The 21,118-nt window shown below is 49.6% G+C and overlaps 2 protein-coding genes across 2 annotated transcripts in view; both read right to left on the bottom strand.

Annotated features, from left to right (window-relative positions):
* The window catches only part of LOC136465669 (uncharacterized), a 2,057-nt gene extending 185 nt beyond the window's left edge, over window positions 1–1,872 (bottom strand). The window contains exon 1 of the mRNA XM_066464314.1: window positions 25–1,872. Within this exon, the coding sequence (XP_066320411.1) occupies window positions 25–1,872 (1,848 nt within the window). The remainder of the gene's footprint in view (window positions 1–24) is intronic.
* A 520-nt stretch (window positions 1,873–2,392) lies between these two features.
* On the bottom strand, window positions 2,393–7,410 carry LOC136467102 (acetyl-coenzyme A synthetase, chloroplastic/glyoxysomal-like). Its single transcript, XM_066465651.1, has 10 exons — window positions 7,018–7,410; window positions 6,502–6,648; window positions 6,241–6,396; window positions 5,980–6,102; window positions 5,728–5,896; window positions 3,494–3,576; window positions 3,272–3,373; window positions 3,106–3,194; window positions 2,898–2,988; window positions 2,393–2,575 (listed from the first exon to the last, which is right to left on the bottom strand). Exons 1-10 carry the CDS (start codon window positions 7,228–7,230, stop codon window positions 2,408–2,410), a joined length of 1,341 nt encoding a protein of 446 aa, XP_066321748.1. The 5' UTR covers window positions 7,231–7,410; the 3' UTR covers window positions 2,393–2,407.
* Between the last annotated feature and the right edge of the window lie 13,708 nt (window positions 7,411–21,118).

Below are 21,118 nucleotides of genomic sequence, written 5' to 3'. Positions count from 1 at the left end.
CACGTCTTCAGCCCGCATCCGCACCTGATGGTACCCCGACCGCAAGTCGAGCTTGGAGAAGAAGTGGGCGCCGTGTAGCTCGTCAAGGAGCTCGTCGACGACGGGAAGCGGGAACGCGTCCTTGACGGTGAGCGCGTTCAAGGCACGGTAGTCGACGCAGAAGCGCCATGATCCATCCGGCTTCTTGACGAGGAGGACCGGTGAGGAGAACGCCGAATCGCTGCGGCGGACGATGCCCTGCTCCAGCATCGACGCACATTGACGCTCCAACTCGTCTTTGTGCGCCGCAGGGTACCGATAGGGCCGGACCGCCACTGGTGTCGCGCCTGGCTTGAGGGTGATGCGGTGGTCGTGGGCGCGCCTCGGAGGGAGGCCCTGGGGCTCGGCAAAGGCTACCCCAAAAGCCCCCAGGAGCGCTTCCAGCAGGGGCTCCCCAACGGCCGTGGCATCGTTGGCGATCGTGGGACTCGCCGTCGTGGCGCCTAAGGACGGAGGCGCGGTTGCCGGGACGCCAGACCAGCAGACGGAACGCCCCTGGTGCTGGAACTGCAGGGTTCGTGCCGCGACGTCCCAAACGACGGGGCCCAAGGTGGCGAGCCACTGTGTCCCGAGGACGAGGTCGAAGCCCGCCAACGGCATGACGTAAAGGTCGACTTGGAACGTCACGCCGTCGATGGTGATGGAGGCGTCGCGAAGGACCCCTGGGCAGGCGATCCGCTCGCCGTTAGCCACCCGAGCCGTGAGCCGGGGCTGTGACCGAACGGACAGCCCGGAGCGGCGTGTTGCATCTTCGCCGATGAAGTTGTGGGTGGAGCCTGTGTCGAGCAGCGCGACGAGAGTAGTGGCGCCTACCGCGGCATGGACTTGCATCGTGTCGCAGCCCGGTAAACCTGCCACCGCATGCAGGGAGAAAACCGGGGCCTCCGGTGCCGGATCGGCGTCCTCCTTGTCGGCATCGGAGAACTCGACTCCCCCGATGAAGAAGAGGCGCCGGCAGACGCGGTTGTGACCCCGGAAGTACTTCTCGTCGCAGTTGAAACACAGCCCAAGGCGGCGTCGTTCATCCTGTTCCGCCACCGAGAGTCGTTTCACTGGGGCCCCTTTTGTACGGCCCGGTGGTTGTGCAGTCTTGTCAGCAGGAGCGGGCAGGGCCAGGGCCGGTCGTGGGGCTGGTGCTGGCAGCAGGCCACGCGGGACAGCCCGGGCAGGGGCCGGTGCCGGCCTATCGAGCTCCATCAACTCCACTTGGCGTGCCAGGCTCATGGCAGCCGCGAGCGACTGCGGGTTATGAATCCGCACCGCGTGGCTGAGCGGCGGTAGGAGTCCTCCCGTGAAGAGCTGTACACGCTGGACTTCATCCAGTGGCCCGGCGCGTGGAAGAAGGGCCTGGAAGCGATTCTGGTACTCTTCAACGGAGTCCGTGCGCCTGCACTCAGAGAGCTCGAACAGCGGCGCTGAGCGCAGGGGTGGCCCAAAGCGCAGGTGGAGGAGGTCCTTGAAGCGGCTCCACCGGGGAGTGCCCTCGTCCGCCTGGACTTGGATGTACCACAATTGGGCGACGTCCTCCAGATTATACGAAGCCATCCAGACTTTCTCCTCCTCCATGATGCGTTGCTGATGGAAGTACGACTCGCATCGGTTGACGAAGATCAGCGGATCGGTCTTGCCATCGTAGCGTGGAAAATCCAGCTTTTGAAATCGCGGCGGCAGGTCGTTGTGGTGCTGTCCATCACCGCCCGGTCCCGTACCCGACGACGAGGGGGACTTCTCCTTGTCCTTCTTCAGCGTCGCGATGTCATCCTGCAGGGAGGTGATCGTGCTGGAGAGGCTCGCGATCAGCTTGGCGAGGTCGGCGTTGGATGGTTCCGCCATGAGGGTTGGCGGCGCAGCGGCTGGAGATGATGTAGCGGGTGCAGATGGCTCAGGCGCAGCGGCTAGGGCTGGTGCGGCTGTAGGTGGATCAGCGGAGCGGGAAGAGGAGGATCGTGACCGTGATACCAGGTTGTCAAGGGCGTCGGGCCCTAGGGTAGCAGGACCTCGGCTACGGAGTTCGTAGCCGTCGGCCGTCTTCTCCGGCGAGGGTGAGTCCCCCTGCCGCAGGCTTGAGATATTTTAGGAGAGAGATATATTTGAGAAATCTGATATTACTTATCCTTTCCTGAGTTCACGTACATGCTTAAATAACCTTAGCTGCTAACCGACTAGAAGCTACAATTCCTAACCAACTTGGACTCTTCCTATTCTTAGCCATAACCGACTCAATCTTTCTATTCTTAGTCACACGTCGTCCTTGCGGACTCCTCTGCTCAGCCAGAGGCCGCAGCCTGGGCACCAGCGTCGCCCGGCCGGACTCCCGCGCGCGCAGCGCGCTCTGCCGCGCGACGGACGTCGCGGGCCCTATGGCGCCTCACGTACTGGCGCCCGTACATGACACATGTATTGTGAGAGAAGCAGTGCATACCTCGGAGCCATCACGCATGAGTGAACGAACAAGAGTTGGGGCAGTATAAAATATTGTCACATTGTACTTGTCCACAATGTCCCAGCATCGGCCTGAATCAGGGTAGTTCGGAGTCTACATGTATGGTTCAAAGGATTACTTTAGGAATAAGGAGATTGGAAAAAAAAAAGAACCCAGTAGGCTAGCTTACTGAAATTTGAGAAAAAATAGAAAACATCCAATGAATACACCAAAACAAATACAAGTAGCCAAGCATTGTTCAAACAATAATACTAGACTTTGGTGTTGCGAAGAATGAACTGCTATAAGTTGCCAGACAAGAAGACAAGTTCAACAAAAGAAATGAGAAGAAAACTATCAAACCAGATAGTTTGCTTTTATTATCAGATACCACAATTCAATTTACACATCGGCTAAAAATCTTTAATAAACATACCCCTTCAAAAACGAGAACCGTAGCACCATTCAGGAGAGGACCATATGTTACATAACTATGTCCAGTAATCCAACCACAGTCTGCAGTGCACCTGATGCAAACAAAACAGTGGGGGTGGATAAGGAAATAGCAGCTTCTACGAATAATTCCCCACAAAGGAATGAGGGTACATGCTAAAAAACATAAGAGCTTATGTGCTACCACCTACCAGTATATGTCAGTTGGCTTGTAGTCAAATGCGTACTTAAAGGTTGTTGCAGTGTACACCATGTAGCCCCCAGAAGTATGCAACACACCCTACATACAACAAGAGAGATAAATATCCAGCTAATGCAATAGCTGCTGAATACAGCTCAGTTAGAACTTAGAAGCACCTTTGGCTTCCCTGTGCTGCCACTTGTGTACAAAAGGAACAATGGATCCTCTGCATCCACCCATTCCACATCACATTTGGTTGGAAATTTGGTCACGACATCCTGAAAGATATTGTGCAACAAATTATAACAATTTAGCAATGTTATTCACAGTAGATATGCGTGTGCCTTGAAATATAGGATGACTACTGTATATAATAACAAGTTTTCATTTAGGAGCACCTGCCACCAAACATCCCTTTCTGCTTGCCATTTTGTGTCTTCCCTCTTCATGGCTGACTGATTTTCATATGTCAAGCAGAGACCTAGTATCGGCACAATGAAAGTCCGCATCAGTGGACTACAAACCAGGCTATATTCAATAGTTCTCAGATGTGCTCATTGAATGAACCACATGCCAGAAAAGAAGTTTCCTTGACTATCAAGTTAGAATATAGTTGAGGACTTGAGGTTGAGTACACTATATACGACAAATGCAGCAATATAGGATACCCCGGCCAATGCAGATTATTGCATTGATGGCTAAGCATCATCCAAATGCGACATTTTATACGATTCTAAAAATTAAGTGGCTGTTTGAATCTCAGGGTCTGTTGAAACAAATGTTTGTGTTAGTTTTAGTTTCTTTTTTTGTTCACCATTTGGTAAGGATAAGATATTGCCTAAAATTTTTTCTCGAACACGCAGGATTGCTGCGCATCATTATGTTAAGAAGAAAAAAAATTAGCTTTCAGTTCATCTGTACATTTATGAAGGGCGGGCCTGGTGCAAGCGGTAGATAGCCTGTGACCGGAAGGTCCCAGGTTCGAGTCGCGGTCTCCTCGCATTGCACAGGCGAGGGTAAGGCTTGCCACTGACACCCATCCCCAGACCCCGCACAGAGCGGGAGCTCTCTGCACTGGGTACGTCCTTTCAGTTCATCTGTTGCTACTCTTATTATTTTGAGTTTCGAGGAAACCAGGTGTGAATGGTTTCCAGAAAACTAATACTTTGAATATGACATCCGATTTTACGATATACTAACCAAATAAGATGTTAATCTTGCAGCATCTATATCCTATGGTTTTGACGTAACATAAGATACGAACAACCCCTAGGACTAGGAGTAATGGATTATTTTCTGGCGCCTCCTATATTGCAGGAAACTGAAATATCACCTAAAATCAGTTGACGACATCCATAAAGCACCTACTGTGATATTTGTACTTTGGGACGGGTTTTCCAGCTTCGGATGTGCCCTTGTCGGTCTTATATTTTCCCTGGGAAGAAGGCCGGCACAACGGTGGGGCAGCGAAATGTTGCTGGCCATGGATGGCATTCTGCCGGTTGTGTAGTGCTGTGCCAGTGGCATCAAAGCGATTACCCAGAGATCTACTGGATATGAAGAAGGTCGGTGTGTGGGGAAGTTTGCTAATGGCTCACCATTGCACACAGGGAGAAACAAAGAGCATGTTTGGTTCCTCTGCTCCACTTAGCTTGCACGCACGAAGCCATGTAAAGCTGCCTGAGCAGGATGTTTGGTTGGCCGCATGTGGTACAGGACTTGCACAAGCGGATGCAATTGCATGGGCCGATGGAGGCTGGTAGGATACACTCGAATTGAGTTTCACTACCAGGCCTAGCTCAGTGGATGCAAGATGAGGGCGGCGGACCCACACGTCAATCTCACAGGCTAGAGGTTGCATCCGCTCATGCAGGTAACCAACCAGCATCACAGTTTTTTTTTTTTTTTTTTTTTTTTTTTTTGCATCTGCTCATGCAACCTCACCAAACAGTGTCTTTTTTTTTTTAAATACAGTTCCAATCAGCCTACGTCCCCTCATCCAGGATATACCATCCAACCCCCATCCGGCAACCAAAGATACCCAAAGAGAACATCACAAGAGAGGTAGAGGTGCAGATTTGGAAAACAATGTTTCAATGGTTCGGTTGTCATCCAACGGTCAGCATTGGTTGACTGAAGACTACCTTTTTTTAGCCACCTGCTACATAGCAAGTCCCGTTTCTGTCTCCCAATTCATGTACCTCGGTTTTCTTACATTTGGATAAACAATCAGATGCCACCTCTTACCTTTGTTGTTTTAAATCAAGTATGCTTGTGACCTGTGATATACAAGAACTCCCCTAATTTGAAGCTTCACAAAATTAGTTACCATTAATTGCCCCATGAATGTTTTATTAGACTGGCTTCCTTAATCGGTTCTTTACCCAAATGTGGGATTAGTTTCGCTTGTCTCCCATAAATGAGCAACTACAGAAAAAGAAAAAAAAAACATATTGAGAACCCTAGTGTAACCCTTAGCTCTGTGTCTATCTTCATATGAGGTTTGTTTGGCATGATGTCACAAGAAAGCATTGACAGACAATGGGAAGAAATAACGAGTACAAAATAGCTGCCATCTAACAAAAGCTCAATGTTACTGATGTGAATACCCAAACCAGATCCCAGTGCATACCTACAGAGACTCCATTCTTCTCACTTTCAACCAAAGCTGCATCCACTATATCTTTGAGAAAGATGGACTTGACTCCCCGCTTCACAGCATTGCACGTGATGACAAGCTTAGGCTTGCAATCAACAATCCTTTGGGCTAGCGAATCTGCTGAGAAGCCAGCAAAAACAACCTGTACAAGCATGATTGCATCACAACATAGAAAGGAAAACCATTGACAAAACAACCAATACAGCTTGTAGTTGTGGCAATTACTGAGTGAACAGCACCAATGCGGGCACAAGCAAGCATGGCAATGGGAAGCTCCAGCAACATTGGTAAGTAGATAATAACAGCATCACCCTTGCCGACACCAAGGCTCTTCAAGTAATTTGCAAGCTACAAACATAAAAGGACGGCTTAGACTTGGTCATCTTCTTTGAGCCTCTGAATGCAAGTGTTGACATGTGTGCTGGTACATTTGCCACTCACAGTTTTACTTTTGGCAATTTTTTTCGGACATGAGCATGCATTTACCTGGCAAACCTTCTCCAGGAGCTCGGAATAGGTGAGCTTCCCATCCTGACCGGGCTCATTGCCCTCCCAGTACATTGCAATCTTGTCCCCATTGCCAGACTCGATGTTGCGGTCAACAGCGTTGTAACATATGTTGGTTTTCCCTCCCTTGAACCACTGTACAGAACCAATAACCATAAGAGGAATCAGAACCACTATACCATACCCGTTCCATTCCAAAGGAATGCTAAGTTTAGCTAACAACCATCAAACAACACTTACGTTGATCTGGACGGGTCCCTTGGTGACATCGAGGTTCTCCGAGCAGACCTCGGTGGGGTTCCACTTCTCCTTCCAGTAAAAGGTCTCGGCAATCTCCGACCAGAACCCGGCCGGGTCCTTGATGGACCTCCCATACATCTCCCGATACTGATGCCGATCATGAAAAATCACACCAAGATCACAATGTTATTTACATCACCAATAGTCGAAAACGAGATGAGGAACAAACACCAGCGCAGATAAATTGTCGTTCCCGATTTGGCCGTACTGTTCATGTCCCATAGTTGTCCCTGTCGGACTTTCCCAACAAGCCTGATCATGACTAACCCCCTCACTCACGCTTGCAAAGTTGTACGACGCCCAAAATAAAAGGCGCCCAAGTGCTAAAGCAAACGCCTTAGTCTAGAGCAAGCGCCATTGATTGGATAAAAAGACTCGATTTTTGCATTTGCTTCGACAGCAAGAATCAAGAAGCGCACGTTGGCAGACAAGTACTAAGTTTCGGTTTGTACGCACCTGTTTCGGGGAGGAGACGAGAGCGTTGGCAGAGAAGTCGGAGCTGGGGAAGATGAGGTCGTTCTCCTCGGCGGCGAGCGACTCCCCGAGCACGACGGCGTTGATCCCGGAGATCTTGCCGGCGCCGGAGGGCAGCTCCGACATGGACTCGACGTGGCGGAGCTTGTCAGAGGAAGCGCCCTCCGCCGGCTGCTGGCCGTTGGCCGTGCCCATGGCGGTGGCTGGCGACGGCGACTTGCGAGCAGGGGCGGGAGAAGCAGCGAGATCCGGGCGGGGGTAGGCGGCGTCAGCGATGGCTACCGGTGCTGTTGGAGTCTCCGGTGATGACCGATCGATCTTTGCGAGTGCTAGCGCCAGTGCTACCGGCCAAGTCCTGGTGTTGACTTCCTTCTCTTTATTTTCCGTGATGACTATGGGCCGTTAGCGGGAGCTTATCAAGAATTAGTTCCAGAATATTGTTTTTTTCTCGCAATAAATCAAACCTATAAATTAAGTGTAACAACGATAAGTCCTGTCGAACAGGACCAACGAGATGAGATGAGATTTTTTTTCTCAATTCTGATAAGGAGGGGCTAAATCGAATTGAATAATGCAAGAAGTTTGAATGGTACTGTATACCTTTGGTTTCTAAAGTGTACAAGGTCGAAGAGCAGAGAAAGTCTACATGCCCCCTTTTGCTTCTTATTCTTTTTTTGCAAGTTTTTTTTATAGTTCTTTTTTTGCAAGCTAGCTAGTACATGCCTTATTGACAAAGAGAGGGTACAATTTACTTATATTTCCTAAAATGTACAGTGTTAAAGTTCATTTTTGTTCCTTCGTACTAGTAATAGTAATTGGGGGAGACTTAACTTAGGCCTCGTTCGCTGGTCTGAAACTTGGCTGAAAACACTGTTCTGGCTGGTTTGTTGTGAGAGAAAAACACTGTTTGGCTGGTTTGATAAACAGTAACTTGAGAGTAGGGATCAGCCGGCTGGCTGAAAATTTCAGACCAGCGAACAGCCTCTTAGTATGTCACTGCGTTGCTTTCCTGGTGGTTGCTGATTAGTGGATCTGCCTGAGGCTGATCGTGTGAATTTTTTTTAATTTTAATATTTTTTGGAAACTAATTTTAAATCTAACACGCTCGGATTTTTTTAAACTAACACTTTTGGTCGCACCTATTGCCCTGGCGCGGCCAAATGCTTATACCGCGTCATGCATGGTGGCGCGACAGAGAGCTGACGTGGCGACGACCGGAATCGCTGACCGCTGACGGGACAGGGCCTGCCGCGCCACCGATCTTGCGCGGCACTGCCGCGCCCTGATCCGTGGCGCGGCAGAGCCGAATAAAACCCCGCGGCCAGTCCCGGCCCCCGCCCGGCCCTCCATTGCCGCCTCCCTTCCCTTCCATTCCTTGGCCGCCTCCCTCCCTCCTCGTCTCGTGCAAGGTAATGACGCATATTTTATTTTTGTTTGAATGGTGGATAGTATATTATGAATGGGAGCTAAGTTTAGGAGGAAAAAATTATATTTGGGAACTATGGTCTACGGTTTGAAGGAAGATATTAGTTTGATTCTGTCAATGTTAAGGTTAATTATTTAGTTAGAAGTATATTTACCATGTATATTTTTGTTGCTATAATTATCAGTTATATTATTTTAGTTGCATTGCAAATGATTATTTTTACATTAATTTGTGTTGTTTTGATTGATGTTTAATTTGAACTATTTTATTAGATGGAAGACATGTTTCGGGAGCAGTTATGACGAAAACGGGGTCGACCTAGAGAATTGTACCCCGACGAGTCTAGCAAAGATGCCCCCGTCCCTCCCGAACTGCCTGTCCCTAACTGTGACTGTGGTCGTCCGGCCGACGTTTTTCAATCGAGACATCCGGACACAGCGGCTCGTTGCTTCTACACGTGCAGTCGTTTTAATATAACTAATTGTTTTCGTATATTTTTTCTTCTTCATTTGTATTACTAGGTTACTAATATTTTATTGGAATTTTATTGTGTAGGCCCATGGGAGGTGCTTTTTCTTTCAGTGGATCGATGGTGCAGACAAGTTTGACCCCAGATACCTCCTTTTCGACGATTGGTGGAGAGGGCGACATCCACGAGAGCACTTCGAGCGGTGGGTTCCACCTCCCCCTAACCCCCCTCCAATGATGGCTAAGGAGAAGCACTTAGCCGCAGTTAGACGACTCGAGGAACCTCCTCTGTGCCATTGTAGAGACCGAGCCGTGATAAACCCTGACAATACGTTGGAGTTTGTGTGTCCAAACAAGCATGAAGTAAGTGCAAAGTGTATGTGTTGAAATATTGAGCTATATGTGTCATGTACTAATGTCACGTTATTTATGTGTATTCAATGGCGAAGTGTCGTTTCAAGGAGTGGTTGTATGGTCCTAAGAACAAATGGCCCAAAGAACCTCCAAAAGCAAAGCAAAAGAAGAAAGAAAGGTTAATTTACAAAGCACCGCCAGTCAAGTACGAATGTGGTGTTAAATCCAACTGCGGTCTAGTCCCTTCGGAGCTTGGAATAGGCCATTATTGCGGCCATATGATTGACTATGATGAGGTTGATTATTTTTGTGGTAACCATAGAATCGTATTTTTTTTATTTTGCTAAGACATATGATATAATTTATCGTTTGAACAAAGCACTAGGAAATGTATGTGAGAATGTTATGATGGTTAAGCTAAGTTCTTGGATGAACTAAAGGGGAAGCAAGTAATTGCACGAAAGAGGGGATATGGACCTGACTACATCAACCTTTTCGTTAAACATCACAAAGACAAGATGCGTGAGTTTGCTAGACAGCGCGGTATTTGTAACCCGATCGACGTTGGGCTTGTCAAATGGGGATTGGAGAGACGGATGACATTAGAGGAGGAGAGGGCAAGGAAGGAGGTAAGGGAGGAGACAAGAGTACAGATGCAGGTCTTAAACGAGCATGTTGTTTTATTATGTGCTAGTGAGTACTTCGAAGCCTTTTTTCCGTTGCCTGATTTTAAATGTAATATAGTCACGTTGCTAACTGATTGCATTTTATACATGAAGGGATTGGATGCAGCGAGGACCATGTTGCAGAGGTGGCTCATGCAAGGTACAAGGAAAAGAAATTAGATGAGCACAGAAAGCGAGCTGGTCGCACCATTGAATCACCGATTGTGTTGTCTGATGAGGGGGGCGAGGATGAGGATGACATTGCCAGACTCAGCGAGCTCATCGCTCTAGCAGAGGCGGGCTTGCAGGCGGAGGAGGCTGAGGACGACACTGACAGACTGAGCGAGCTCATCGCTCTTGCAGAGGCGGCGGAGGAGGCCGAGGACAACACTGACAGACTGAGCGAGCTCATCGCTTTAGCAGAGGCGGGCTTGCAGGCGGAGAAGGATGACGACGAGTTCTTCACTCAGGCCGCAGAGGCCGCTTACTATAGGCGAAAGGCAGATCAAAGCAATGCAGGTGAGCCTAGCCACAGCAACAGGGTTGTGGTTGAGGATTGGTACTCGGAGGACAAGTTGCTTACTTAGTATGTTTCTGACTGAGGGTTTTTAATTGTGCCGACTGTTAGTTCCATGCTTTATTAATGATCAATGTAGCTATGTAGTAGAAATTCCATTGTGTTGTCTTATATTTCATTTGAACTACTAATATATTGTACCCATGTGTCATGTACTCAGATTACCCATGATCGATCTTAAGTGATCACATCTGTTTGTATCATGCGTTCAAAATTTCTAAAATGAACGTAATCGGGTGAAATTATCTCGAATACAGCGTCGTAGCCCACTGGTTTGGCCGCACCATAGCCCAGGTTCTACCGCGCTAGAGTCCATAGCGCGTTAGTGCCGCGCCATAGACGGCGGTGCGGCAGTGACACAGACAGACAACATCCAGTTTCAATTGAGTTGTTGTCGGTGCTGTACAAAACTACAAGTGGTGCCGCGACCGTGCGCAAGTTGAAACGAACATGAAGCAAATAAATGTACGACAAGTTGCCATATAACATTTTCATTGGTTTATGAGTCTGCAAGTTTTCGATGACAATATTCGTTCAACATAAGTTCGACGTAATGAACTAAGTCCCTAGAATGTAAGGATCCCTCGAACGCCTCTTGGAAACCTCGTCGTCCGATGGAAGAAGGGGGTCGTCGTACTCCACCTCAAGAAGGGGGTATAGCTGGTGCGCGTGGGAGGGGCCATCCTGTTACAAATTGATAAAAAAGGTTAGAGTATTCAAATTAACAATATTCAGATTAACATTATGTAGCATTGCAAAATTTGAACTACTTGTTATGCAGTACGAACATAATATGAAATCACCTGCTGCCCTCATCTTCTATGCCGGCTAGCCTTGTGACCAGATTGTTTGCAAACGGAGCAAAGATTCCTACCACGGGTCTCATTGAAGTCCCCCCTGCCATACATGTCTTCGCCGTACCCTCTCATAGCGTCCATGTCTCCCTTGAGTCACTTCTTCTTCCTCCTACCTTTCCCTACCTTCATTAGATCCGGATGTGGCACATAGTCATAACCATTATAAGGTGGCCACTGTGTCGGGTCAAGGTATGGCTCGAAGCTCATCTCCAAATACTAACGGTGTTCGAACGGAGATACAAGGGTGATATATATGGCAGATCCTTATAGTTGTACCCGCGAACCCTGTAGGCCGTGATCATATGAGAGCAAGGGGCATGCATGATCTGAGGGACGTTGCAACTGTACTCTACCTTTTCAAGATCAACTCGGTAGTTTCGTCCACCATAACGTTCACCGCCCAAGCTTGTGCCACCCTTGCCCCATACACTAAAGATATGGTGGCGGGGTCCATACGGCTCGGCGGTGTGCTGCTTGGCCAATTCCTCGGCCTCCTTCAAATGTTCAGCTCTGGCCTTTCCAAAATGCCCCTGCTCAGCTATATTCCTCTACGCAAGTTCTCACCTCTTCACAAAATATTCGTTGCACTTATGAAACAAGAACTCAACAATTCCAGACATAGGCAACGATCGAACTCCGGTGAATACACGGTTGAAGGACTCCAAGGAGTTAGTGGTCATGATGCCATACCTGAAACCCCCCTCGTCATATGCTAACGCCCACTGAGCCTTCTGTTTCATCTGCGCCTCTAACCAGAACTTTCCCGCTGCATTTACCATCTTGTCTAGTTCTTTCTTTGTCTCCTTAAACTAGTGCTCTGTACATACACAACATAAAGCCTTTACCTTGTCACATACCTCCTGCTTCCGCTGACGCCGCTAGAAATTAGCGGTAAAGTGTCTCATGCACCATCTATGTACTAGAGGCGGGAACCCATCTATATGCTCAGCTGCAGCATTAAGAAGCCATGCGTGATGGTCTGAGATCAAACATATAGTGCGAGTTGGGCCAAGCACTTGCACACGTAGAAGCCGCATGAACCATGACCACGATTCATTGTTCTCTCCCTTTGTCAAAGCAAAAGCCATGTGTACTATCTGGTCCTCAGGATCAACAGCAGCAACCATCATCAAGGTGCCCCTGTACTTTCCTGTCAGGAAAGTGCCATCAACAAGTACGACTGGCCGACAAAACTGGAATGCATGTTCCGTTTGCGTGAACGACCAGAACACACGATAGAGAACATGCCTCAATGGGTCCCGAAAAACATCCCTCCGATGTCCATAAATCATTTCAAGCCAGGGTTATAGTAATGCATTGCACATAAGATGCGGGGCACCCTGTTGTACGCTTCCTCCCAAGTACCCCATCGAATCGCCAGAGCAATTTGCTTAGCACGCCAAGCCTTTCTGTATGTCACATCATACCTAACGAATCCAGATATGGACTGTTGTAAAGAAGACACCGAGATGTCGTTATTATTATCAACGAGCCCCAATATACGACGGGCAAGGTAACGTGCAGTGAGCTGCTGATGATTTTCCTTCCCCCTATTGTCTAGGCAAGTGTGGGGTTCAACAACTTTAGTTATCCTCCACTTGCCATCACTCTGTCTCTTTCATGCATTTAACCTCCACTTACAACCGTTTTTGCATATCACGTGGTACCTCAACTCCTGGTCCGAATGAGTGACGATGTACGGCCTATGGTGGTACACAACATAGTCCTGAAGGAAGAGTTTCATCTTTGACATTGTGTTGAATATCATCCCCTTCCTAAGGGTTTCTTTCTCATAGTTATATAATGATTTCCTACACAACTGGAGACCGGTGTCAAACTGCCATATCCGTCATGCTGACATCCCTATAGTTCGGAACGCCCATGAAAGGTACGTTCTTGGACCTTAGTTGCTCAAGCTCAGTCGCTGTGTAAGGTGGTGGTGGAACATACTGCTGCGCTTTGCTAATTCTGGCCCATGAATCATAGGGGGTATCATCTGCAGCCAAATCTGTGACTAGTCTACCCTGAGCCTGGACACCATGTAAAACCTCAATTGGTACTGGTAATGGCATAGTATGAACCGGTACTGGCATGGCATCAGCCGATGTTGGCGTAGCATCTGTACCTCCTTGGTCATCATCAGAATCATCTGAATCACTGCTAACTACATCACCGATCCTGTCCTCCTCCTCCCGCTCCTCCTCTTCCAGTTCGAAATCATTCACATCGAAGTCATTGCTTATACAACCTACTGCAGTTGAATGAAACTGCTCCTGCGTCAACTGACCATCCAAATCTATGTTACCCTGAGTTGCCTCCCCTTCGACCCCTAATTCTTGCTCATTGCCTCCAACACCGTCAATGGACGGGCCGTCCTGAACACCCTGCATCATGTACCCATTCTCCACCACCACCTCAGCCATGGGCACATTGGAACCTTGGAGAACCCTAGTGTAGCGGGACCAGTGAGCAGGGTCGCGTAAGGGCATGAGGACATAGTATGCCCTAGTCTTCCCAGTATCAAACCTCCCCATCAGTGTGAAATCACCGTCAAACTTTACATTCAAACGGACACAAATGTCATTGAAGCTAGGAGGTTCATCAAACCATTCCAATTCTTCTTCCATATCCTCAAACATACCATCTTCTCTCCTAACACTTCCTCCATACAAAACTCTAACACAACAATCCATCTGCAAAAGTATTTTAAGAAACTTCATCAAGTCGTCGAAATCGTCGTACGTAATGTCCATTGTAATATTAATACATATTCTAACTATAACTGTACTAACTAATCTAATATTAACATCTATACAAGGCTAACTACAACAACTAATTAGACTAAATCCAATATATAACTAGACTCAATAGCTGTACTAACTAAACTACCTAACTTTACTACCTATACTAACTTACTATATTACCTATACTAACTAAATTAAATAACTTTACTAACTCTACTAACTATACTTTAATAATTTTACTACCTATTAGGGGAGTACCTCGCTGCAGCGCGCTAGACCGGGCCAGGAGGCGCGGGCGCAGTCCTCGGCGGGCAGCCGCCGTGCATGGCCGGAGGGGGTGGCGCGCCGGCGGTCGTGCTGTGCTCGGCGGCGGGCTGGCTGGCGTGGGCGGACGGCGTGCTCGGTGACGGGCTGGCGCGGGCGGACGCGGCTGCCAGGCGGCCTTGCTGCGCTGCTCGGGCAACGGCGGCTGCTCGACCATTGGCGGACGCTGGCAGCGACGGTCGGTTTTATTCGGCTCTGCCGCGCCACGGATCAGGGCGCGGCAGTACAGCGCCAAGATCGGTGGCGCGGCAGGCCCTGCCCGGTCAGCGATTCCGGTCGCCGCCACGTCAACCCTCTGCCGTGCCACCATGCATGGCGCGGCATAGGCATTTGGCCACGCCGGGCAATAGGCGCGGCCAAAAGTGTTAGTTTAAAAAAAAACCTACTGTATTAGATTTAAAATTAGTTTTAAAAAAGTGTTGAAATTAAAAAAAATTCGACCACGGGGAACCCAAGCTTTTTATTTAGATTAGATAGACTACCATATCATATTCGTATATCCCCGCTGCGGCTGGTTGTGCACACGAGCGACGCGAGGCACACCGAACATGCTATAGTAGCAATTCTTTATTCGCCATTAGCGTGAAGCGGCCGCGACGTGAGCGGCAGATGCGGCGGCCGGCTCGCACAGCTGGCCGGCGGCTAAGAGCGGCCGGCCGGAGGGCCTGGGCGCCTGCATGGCTTTCGACACTACTGCAGACCCTACTGCGCGGTGCCGGTGCACCTGATCCATGCCCGGCCGCCCTGTTGTGGTCGCTGTAGCTGTAGGGCCTGCAGGTGATTATTTGGGAGTCGTAGGTTGCAAAGCGCTGTGATGTGTTTGCTAAAAAAAAACGCTGTGATGTGTTAGTTGCAGCAACATCTGTTCATTCATGTTCATGATCGTCCATTTCCAACATGCTGAGTATGTGCTTGTCAAGGCTTCTGGCTTAGGGCAAGTTTATTCCAGCTAGGTATTTGTTTTAAAAAAAAACATGTTGAGGATTCTGGGTTATAAAAAAAAAGTAGATTAAAAATTAGGAGTGAAAGTGGCATGGATATTCTCCGATACGATTTTCCTTGTGACTCAATACCTTTTTCGACGTTGAAAAAAATATGTATTTGTAATTGTAAATGTGCATTATCCGCTCGACTCTGAATTTGATAAAATTAAATGGATTAGAATATGGAGAAGACGGTATAGATCTGATTTGCTTTCATCCCTCATTAAAATATTCAAGGCTAAAAGTGGATAGTTGTTTGCCAACTTGTATTCTAGGGTTGTTTGATTACTGCAGAGATCACCTCTTAGGGTTTATAACAAGTGGCATTGCAAGTAATCTCGAGTCATTGTCCACAAAAGTTTAAGAGAGACCAGCTTCTTTCACTATAGCGAGTTGAATCATGAAATTTGAGGCAAAAGTTTCATGCTTGTTTCAACTTTGGGCCATAAAAGCTTAAACAAATAGAGCCCTGAGGGTTTCACAATATAAACCCCATCCTTCTATGTCGTCTACCAGATTCACAACATATCCAGTGGTTTTACGAATTAATACTAGTGACTAAAATCGTCAAAACAACATTCAGACATTTTTGTGTACCCCTGGACGTTTTTACATTACCTTTGCACTTGAAACTCTAGACTAGATTTTGTATTATCTCCGCACTTGAACCTTCGAACTTGTGTGGAACCTTGAACTTTATTTTGGAACTCCCGCACTTTGACCATCAAGGATTGTTCTTGACTCGTCCTTTCTTCCATTTTACTTCTACACTTTCCTAGCATTGTTGAAAGGATTGAGATGACAATTAGAGAGGCGGGGAGGGGTGTTTGAATAGGCTAATCGGCAAAAATCTTGCAGTTAAGCAATTTTACATGAAATCTACAGAAACCAGCCTTGTCATGTTTCCTAACTTGGAGAGAGTGCTTCTTTAGGTGTTCCTTATCAATTTAACTAAGTCATTGCACTCACAAACAAGCACATCCAAGTAGAACAATGTGGAAATCAAATATATGGTAGAAATGCAAACCAAATCGGATACATGATGATTTGTTTCCTCAAATTTAGGCCTACTATCGGTGCAGAAAGTGACCAACTAGTGAATATTTGTAGTTTTGCTGTACGTTGTGATCGGTGGTGGCCTAGCACTCAATGACACAGGATTTATACTGGTTCAGGCAACGTGCCCTACGTCCAGTCGGGGTCGGTTGGTGACTTTATTCCTGAGCCCAGGTGCTCGAAGTTTGCAGTGGGGTTACAAACGAGAAGGAGAAAGATGGGGTGTACAAGTGGTCCGGTCGGCTTCGGTCGGAAGGGCCGAGAGTGATAGGAACTTCGCTATGAGCTAAGTGTTCAAGCCGGGTGCTTGAGGTCCGAACCTGGCGGTTCTGTGGTTGTGAGCTATCGATCTAAGGAACTCTGGCCAACTGGAATCGGTCCTCATTGTTGGAGGAAGCGCACCCCCTTTTATAAATGAAGGGGATAGCTTTACAAGTAAGAGGGAAAGGGTGCGTATGTTACCAAGCCTTGTTGCCCACGCCTACCGAGGCTTGTTGCCCACACCGGCGGGTACAAGATAATGGTAGACGCCTATAACACTGTTGATGTACTATAGAATGTCAGATGCATGTGGGAGGTCGTGCTGCCTTCTTCAGGGACGGTGGACATCGGTACCTGCAAATACTGTTTGATGCCTAGAGGCATGTGAGGAGTCTCGCTATGTTCACCCGGTACGGTAAATCCTGGCGCCCATACCGCTATCGATGCCCAGAGGCACGTGGAGGGCCTTACCGTATGGGAGTTTTAGCGGCCCCTACAATACTGTAGAGGAAGATGTTGGCGCCTACAATACTGTTTATGTCAGGGTGGCTGTAGAGTACTGTTCCATGCAAGGTATGGCCCCTGGTACAGTGGTTTTGACTTGTGAGCCTTGCCTTGCTTTTCTCCGCACGTCTCCTGGTTCCTACCGAGCGGGCGTCCCCGGTCGGATGGCTCTAGTCGGCTCTGAGTGCGCCGGTCGGAGAAGAGCGGTGAGCAGGGTTCCCACGAGCCCCGGTCGGAGGGACACGGGGTCGAAGTCGGAAGTATCGCTTTGGGCCAGGCCTTCCGATCGGAGAGGGCGTCTGGAGGCCAAAGTGAGTGCTCCGATCGGAGTGGTGGGCCAGGGTCGACGAGCGGGCACCGCTCCATTTGGTCTAGACGTTCTGGTCGACGACTGGGCTGTCCTTCCGACCTATTGTATTTCGACTCTTGGGCCAAGCCTTGGCGCGGAAGCCGGTCCTCGAGGGACCCCGGGTTTATGAACCCGACAGAAGCCCCTGAGCCCCTAGGCGATTTGGGTCGAATCATTTGGGGGATTTTTGTCTTACCGACGGGTGTAGCCCCTGAGCCCCTGGGCGGTTCGGGCGGAACCGTCTGGGGGGTTTTCTGTGTCATTAGGGGAGGTTTTCTGTTTTGTCGGCGGGTGCGCGCGAGCGCACCCGTGGGTGTAGCCCTCGAGCCCCCGGGCGGTTCAGGCAGAACCGTTTGGGGGGTGTTGTTCTAGTGGGCGTGTGTGCGTGTTTTTAGTCTGAGACAAAATTTTGTCGCCTAAGGCGTCGTTGTGCAGTCGAGGCAGTTTTTTAGTTTGTTTTGAGAGATTGGGTGAGAGGGAGCTTGTGGATCCCGACATTGGTGCGCGCCGTGGGATCGAACGAGGGAGTTAGTCAAGGGTTTTGGATGAGACAGAGCTCACTGATCCTAGCGTCGATGCACGCCGTGGGATTGGGTGAGGTAGTCAGTCTTGGACGAGACAGAGCTCACTGATGCTGGCGTTGATGCGCGCCGTGGGATCGAGCGAGTCGAAGTCGTGTTTTGGATGAGCCAGAGCTCGCTGATGCTGGAGTCAATGCGCACCATGGGATCGAGCGAGTCGGAGTCGTGTTTTGGACGAGACAGAGCTCGCTGATGCTGGCATCAATGCGCGCCATGGGATCGAGCGAGTCGGAGTCGTGTTTTGGACGAGACAGAGCTCACTGATGCTGGCGTCGATGCGCGCCATGGGATCGAGCGAGTTAGAGTCGTGTTTTGGACGAGACAGAGCCCACTGATCCTGGCATCGATGCGCGCTGTGGGATCGAGTGAGGCAGTTAGTTTCGGATGAGACAGAGCTCACTAATCCTAGCGTCGATGCACGCCGTGGGATCGAGCGAGGGAGTCAGTCTTGGATGAGACAGAGCTCACTGATCCTGGCGTCGATGTGCGCCGTGGGATTGAGCGAGTTAGAGTCGTGTTTTGGACGAGACAGAGCTCATTGATCCTAGCGTCGATGCGCGTAGTGGGATCGAGTGAGGGAGCCAATCTTGGATGAGACAGAGCTCACTGATGCTGGCGTCGATGCGCACAATGGGATCGAGCGAGTCAGAGTCGTGTTTTGGATGAGCCAGAGCTCGCTGATGCTGGCGTCGATGCACGTTGTGGGATCGAGCGAGTCGGAGTTGTGTTTTGGACGAGACAGAGCTCGCTGATGCTGGCGTCGATGCGCGCCATGGGATCGAGCGAGTCGGAGTCATGATTTGGACAAGACAGAGCTCACTAATGCTGGCGTCGATGCGCACCGTGGAATCGCGCGCGTTAGAGTCGTGTTTTGGACGAGCCAGAGCTCGCTGATGCTGGCGTCGATGCGCGCCATGGGATCGAGCGAGTCAGAGTCGTGTTTTGGATGAGACAGAGCTCACTGATCCTAGCATCGATGCGCGCCGTGGGATTGAGTGAGGGAGTCAGTCTTGGATGAGACAGAGCTCACTGATGCTGGCGTCGATGCGCGCCGTGGGATCGAGCGAGTTGGAGTCATGTTTTGGACGAGACAGAGCTCACGGATCCTGACGTCGATGCGCGCCATGGGATCGAGTGAGGGAGTCAGTTCAGACAAACCCTGACGTCGGTGTGTGCCATGGTTTTGAAATAGTTAGTTTAGGGGTCAGACGAGACCGAGACCGTGGGTCCTAGCGTCGGTGCGCGCCGTGGGACCGGGCGGGTCGGAGTCGTGGATCCCGGCCTCAGCGTAGCCTGGGTGGCTGAGGTAGTTAGTTTTTTGGGACCAGACGAGGCGACTAGGCGGTGCTCGTGGATCCTGATGACGTGAGTTCGGGGTCATGGTCCCTGGATTTTTTGGAGCGCAGTCGGAAGTGTAGCCGGATGACGTCGACGTGAGTTCGGAGTCGCGGTCCCTGGTCTTTTGGAGTGCAGTCGAAAGTGTAGCCGGAAGCGTAGTTAGTTGGTTAGTTTACAGATCGGATGAGGCGGTGCTCGTAGATCCTGGTGTCGGTGCACGCCGTGGGACCAGGCGAGTCAGAGTCGTGGATCCTAGCAAGTTCGAGGTCACGGTCCCTGGCGTTTGTCTTGAGCCCCCGAGCCCTATTGGGCCTTCGTAGGGGTCGATGTGAGTTGTGTGCGTTACCCCATCCTTGGTTCCTCACAACCGGAGGGGTTGAGTCTTGTCGCCTATCCTGATCGCTCGGGCTCGAACAACGTCGTTCGGTGAGTTCGCTAACGGGTATGATCGAGTGGAATCTGGGTCCGTCATTCGTGACGAGGTCGGCATAGCCCTCTTGTGACATTCCACTACTCCTTTACCTACAACTCGGTAGATGTCTGGGTCATTTCGGAGACCAACCCGAGTGGCCTAATGGCCTCCCCTTGATGGAGATTCTATGGGCTTGGCAAGAGGTTCAGGATCGAACGAGAAGGTTGAGATGACCTAGTCTGCTAGACCGGGCGAGGGCAACACGGGGCTCATCTATGGTTTTCTCCCCTGGCTCTGTTGGTTGCTCATGTTGAATGAGGCAACCGCCGCTTCGTGACGCAACACAGAGCGTTGTGATGCATTTCGCTGCACGTGCGATGCTTAGTTCCTGAGCCCCCGGGCGGTTCAGGGCCCGAATCATCCGGGAGGCGCGGGCATATGGAATGAATGTGCATATGGATGTATGAAATGATTGTAAGGAAATAGAGGGGGTTGGTAGTGCTCACCTTGATGGCTTAAGTGACGGGGTTCAGAGAGCTTCAGTTGAAAATGTCCGACCGGGACATGCGCTCATCAATCATGGGTGAGCCCTTGTGTGAACAGTTTTTGTATTAATGAACACATGCTCACCTTGATGACCTGAGTGATGGGGTTCAGAGAGCTTCAGTCGGAAATGTCCGACCGGGACCCGCGCTCGTCGTTCGTGACGGAGTCGGCATGCCCTACATGGGGCGTCCCTTCGCTTCCTACCTGTGTCTTAGGTTGGCCAGTTAATAAAGTTTGATGATATTTCTTTCAGCCTCGGGGCCCCCTACCTAGGAGCTACCTTTGACTGCATGAGAAGGTCAGGAGCTCCATGTTCTTCTACTAAGCATCTATGGGTGCGATGCCCTTGAGGTACCCGTTGCGCTTGCCAAAGCCGAGGGAGCGGATCCCTTGCGGTCGTAGTAGTATTTGCAGTAGTAGAAAATGTAAAAGTTAAGTTTGTGGGGGAGCCCCCGTGTAAATATTACTGTGTGCTTAATGACTACCGTCGGTTTTGTTTTCTGTGATGGAATTGCTCCATTCAGGGGAGCCTGTTCCCTTTTGTTCCTTAGTTTTCTCATAATTTTGTTTTTTTATTCTTTCTTTCTCGTACCTGCCCGTTTGTCCCATAGGCCGCGACCTTGGGAGCCCAGAGCATG

This window comes from Miscanthus floridulus, chromosome 7 (genome assembly GCF_019320115.1).
Source record: "Miscanthus floridulus cultivar M001 chromosome 7, ASM1932011v1, whole genome shotgun sequence".
Classification (NCBI taxonomy): Eukaryota; Viridiplantae; Streptophyta; class Magnoliopsida; order Poales; family Poaceae; genus Miscanthus; species Miscanthus floridulus.
The sequence above is the reverse complement of the archived record's forward strand: the minus strand, read 5'-3'. Positions and strand labels throughout refer to the sequence as shown.

What these genes read in the sequence shown, in the direction of transcription:
- LOC136467102 (XM_066465651.1), bottom strand. Translation starts at nt 7,230, where the DNA reads ATGGGCACGGCCAACGGCCAGCAGCCGGCGGAGGGCGCTTCCTCTGAC. An exon ending in GCAGCACAGGGAAGCCAAAG is followed by an intron (nt 3,195 to 3,271) that starts GTGCTTCTAAGT and finishes TGTTGTATGTAG; the next exon opens with GGTGTGTTGCATACTTCTGG. An exon ending in AAGCCAACTGACATATACTG is followed by an intron (nt 2,989 to 3,105) that starts GTAGGTGGTAGC and finishes TGTTTGCATCAG; the next exon opens with GTGCACTGCAGACTGTGGTT.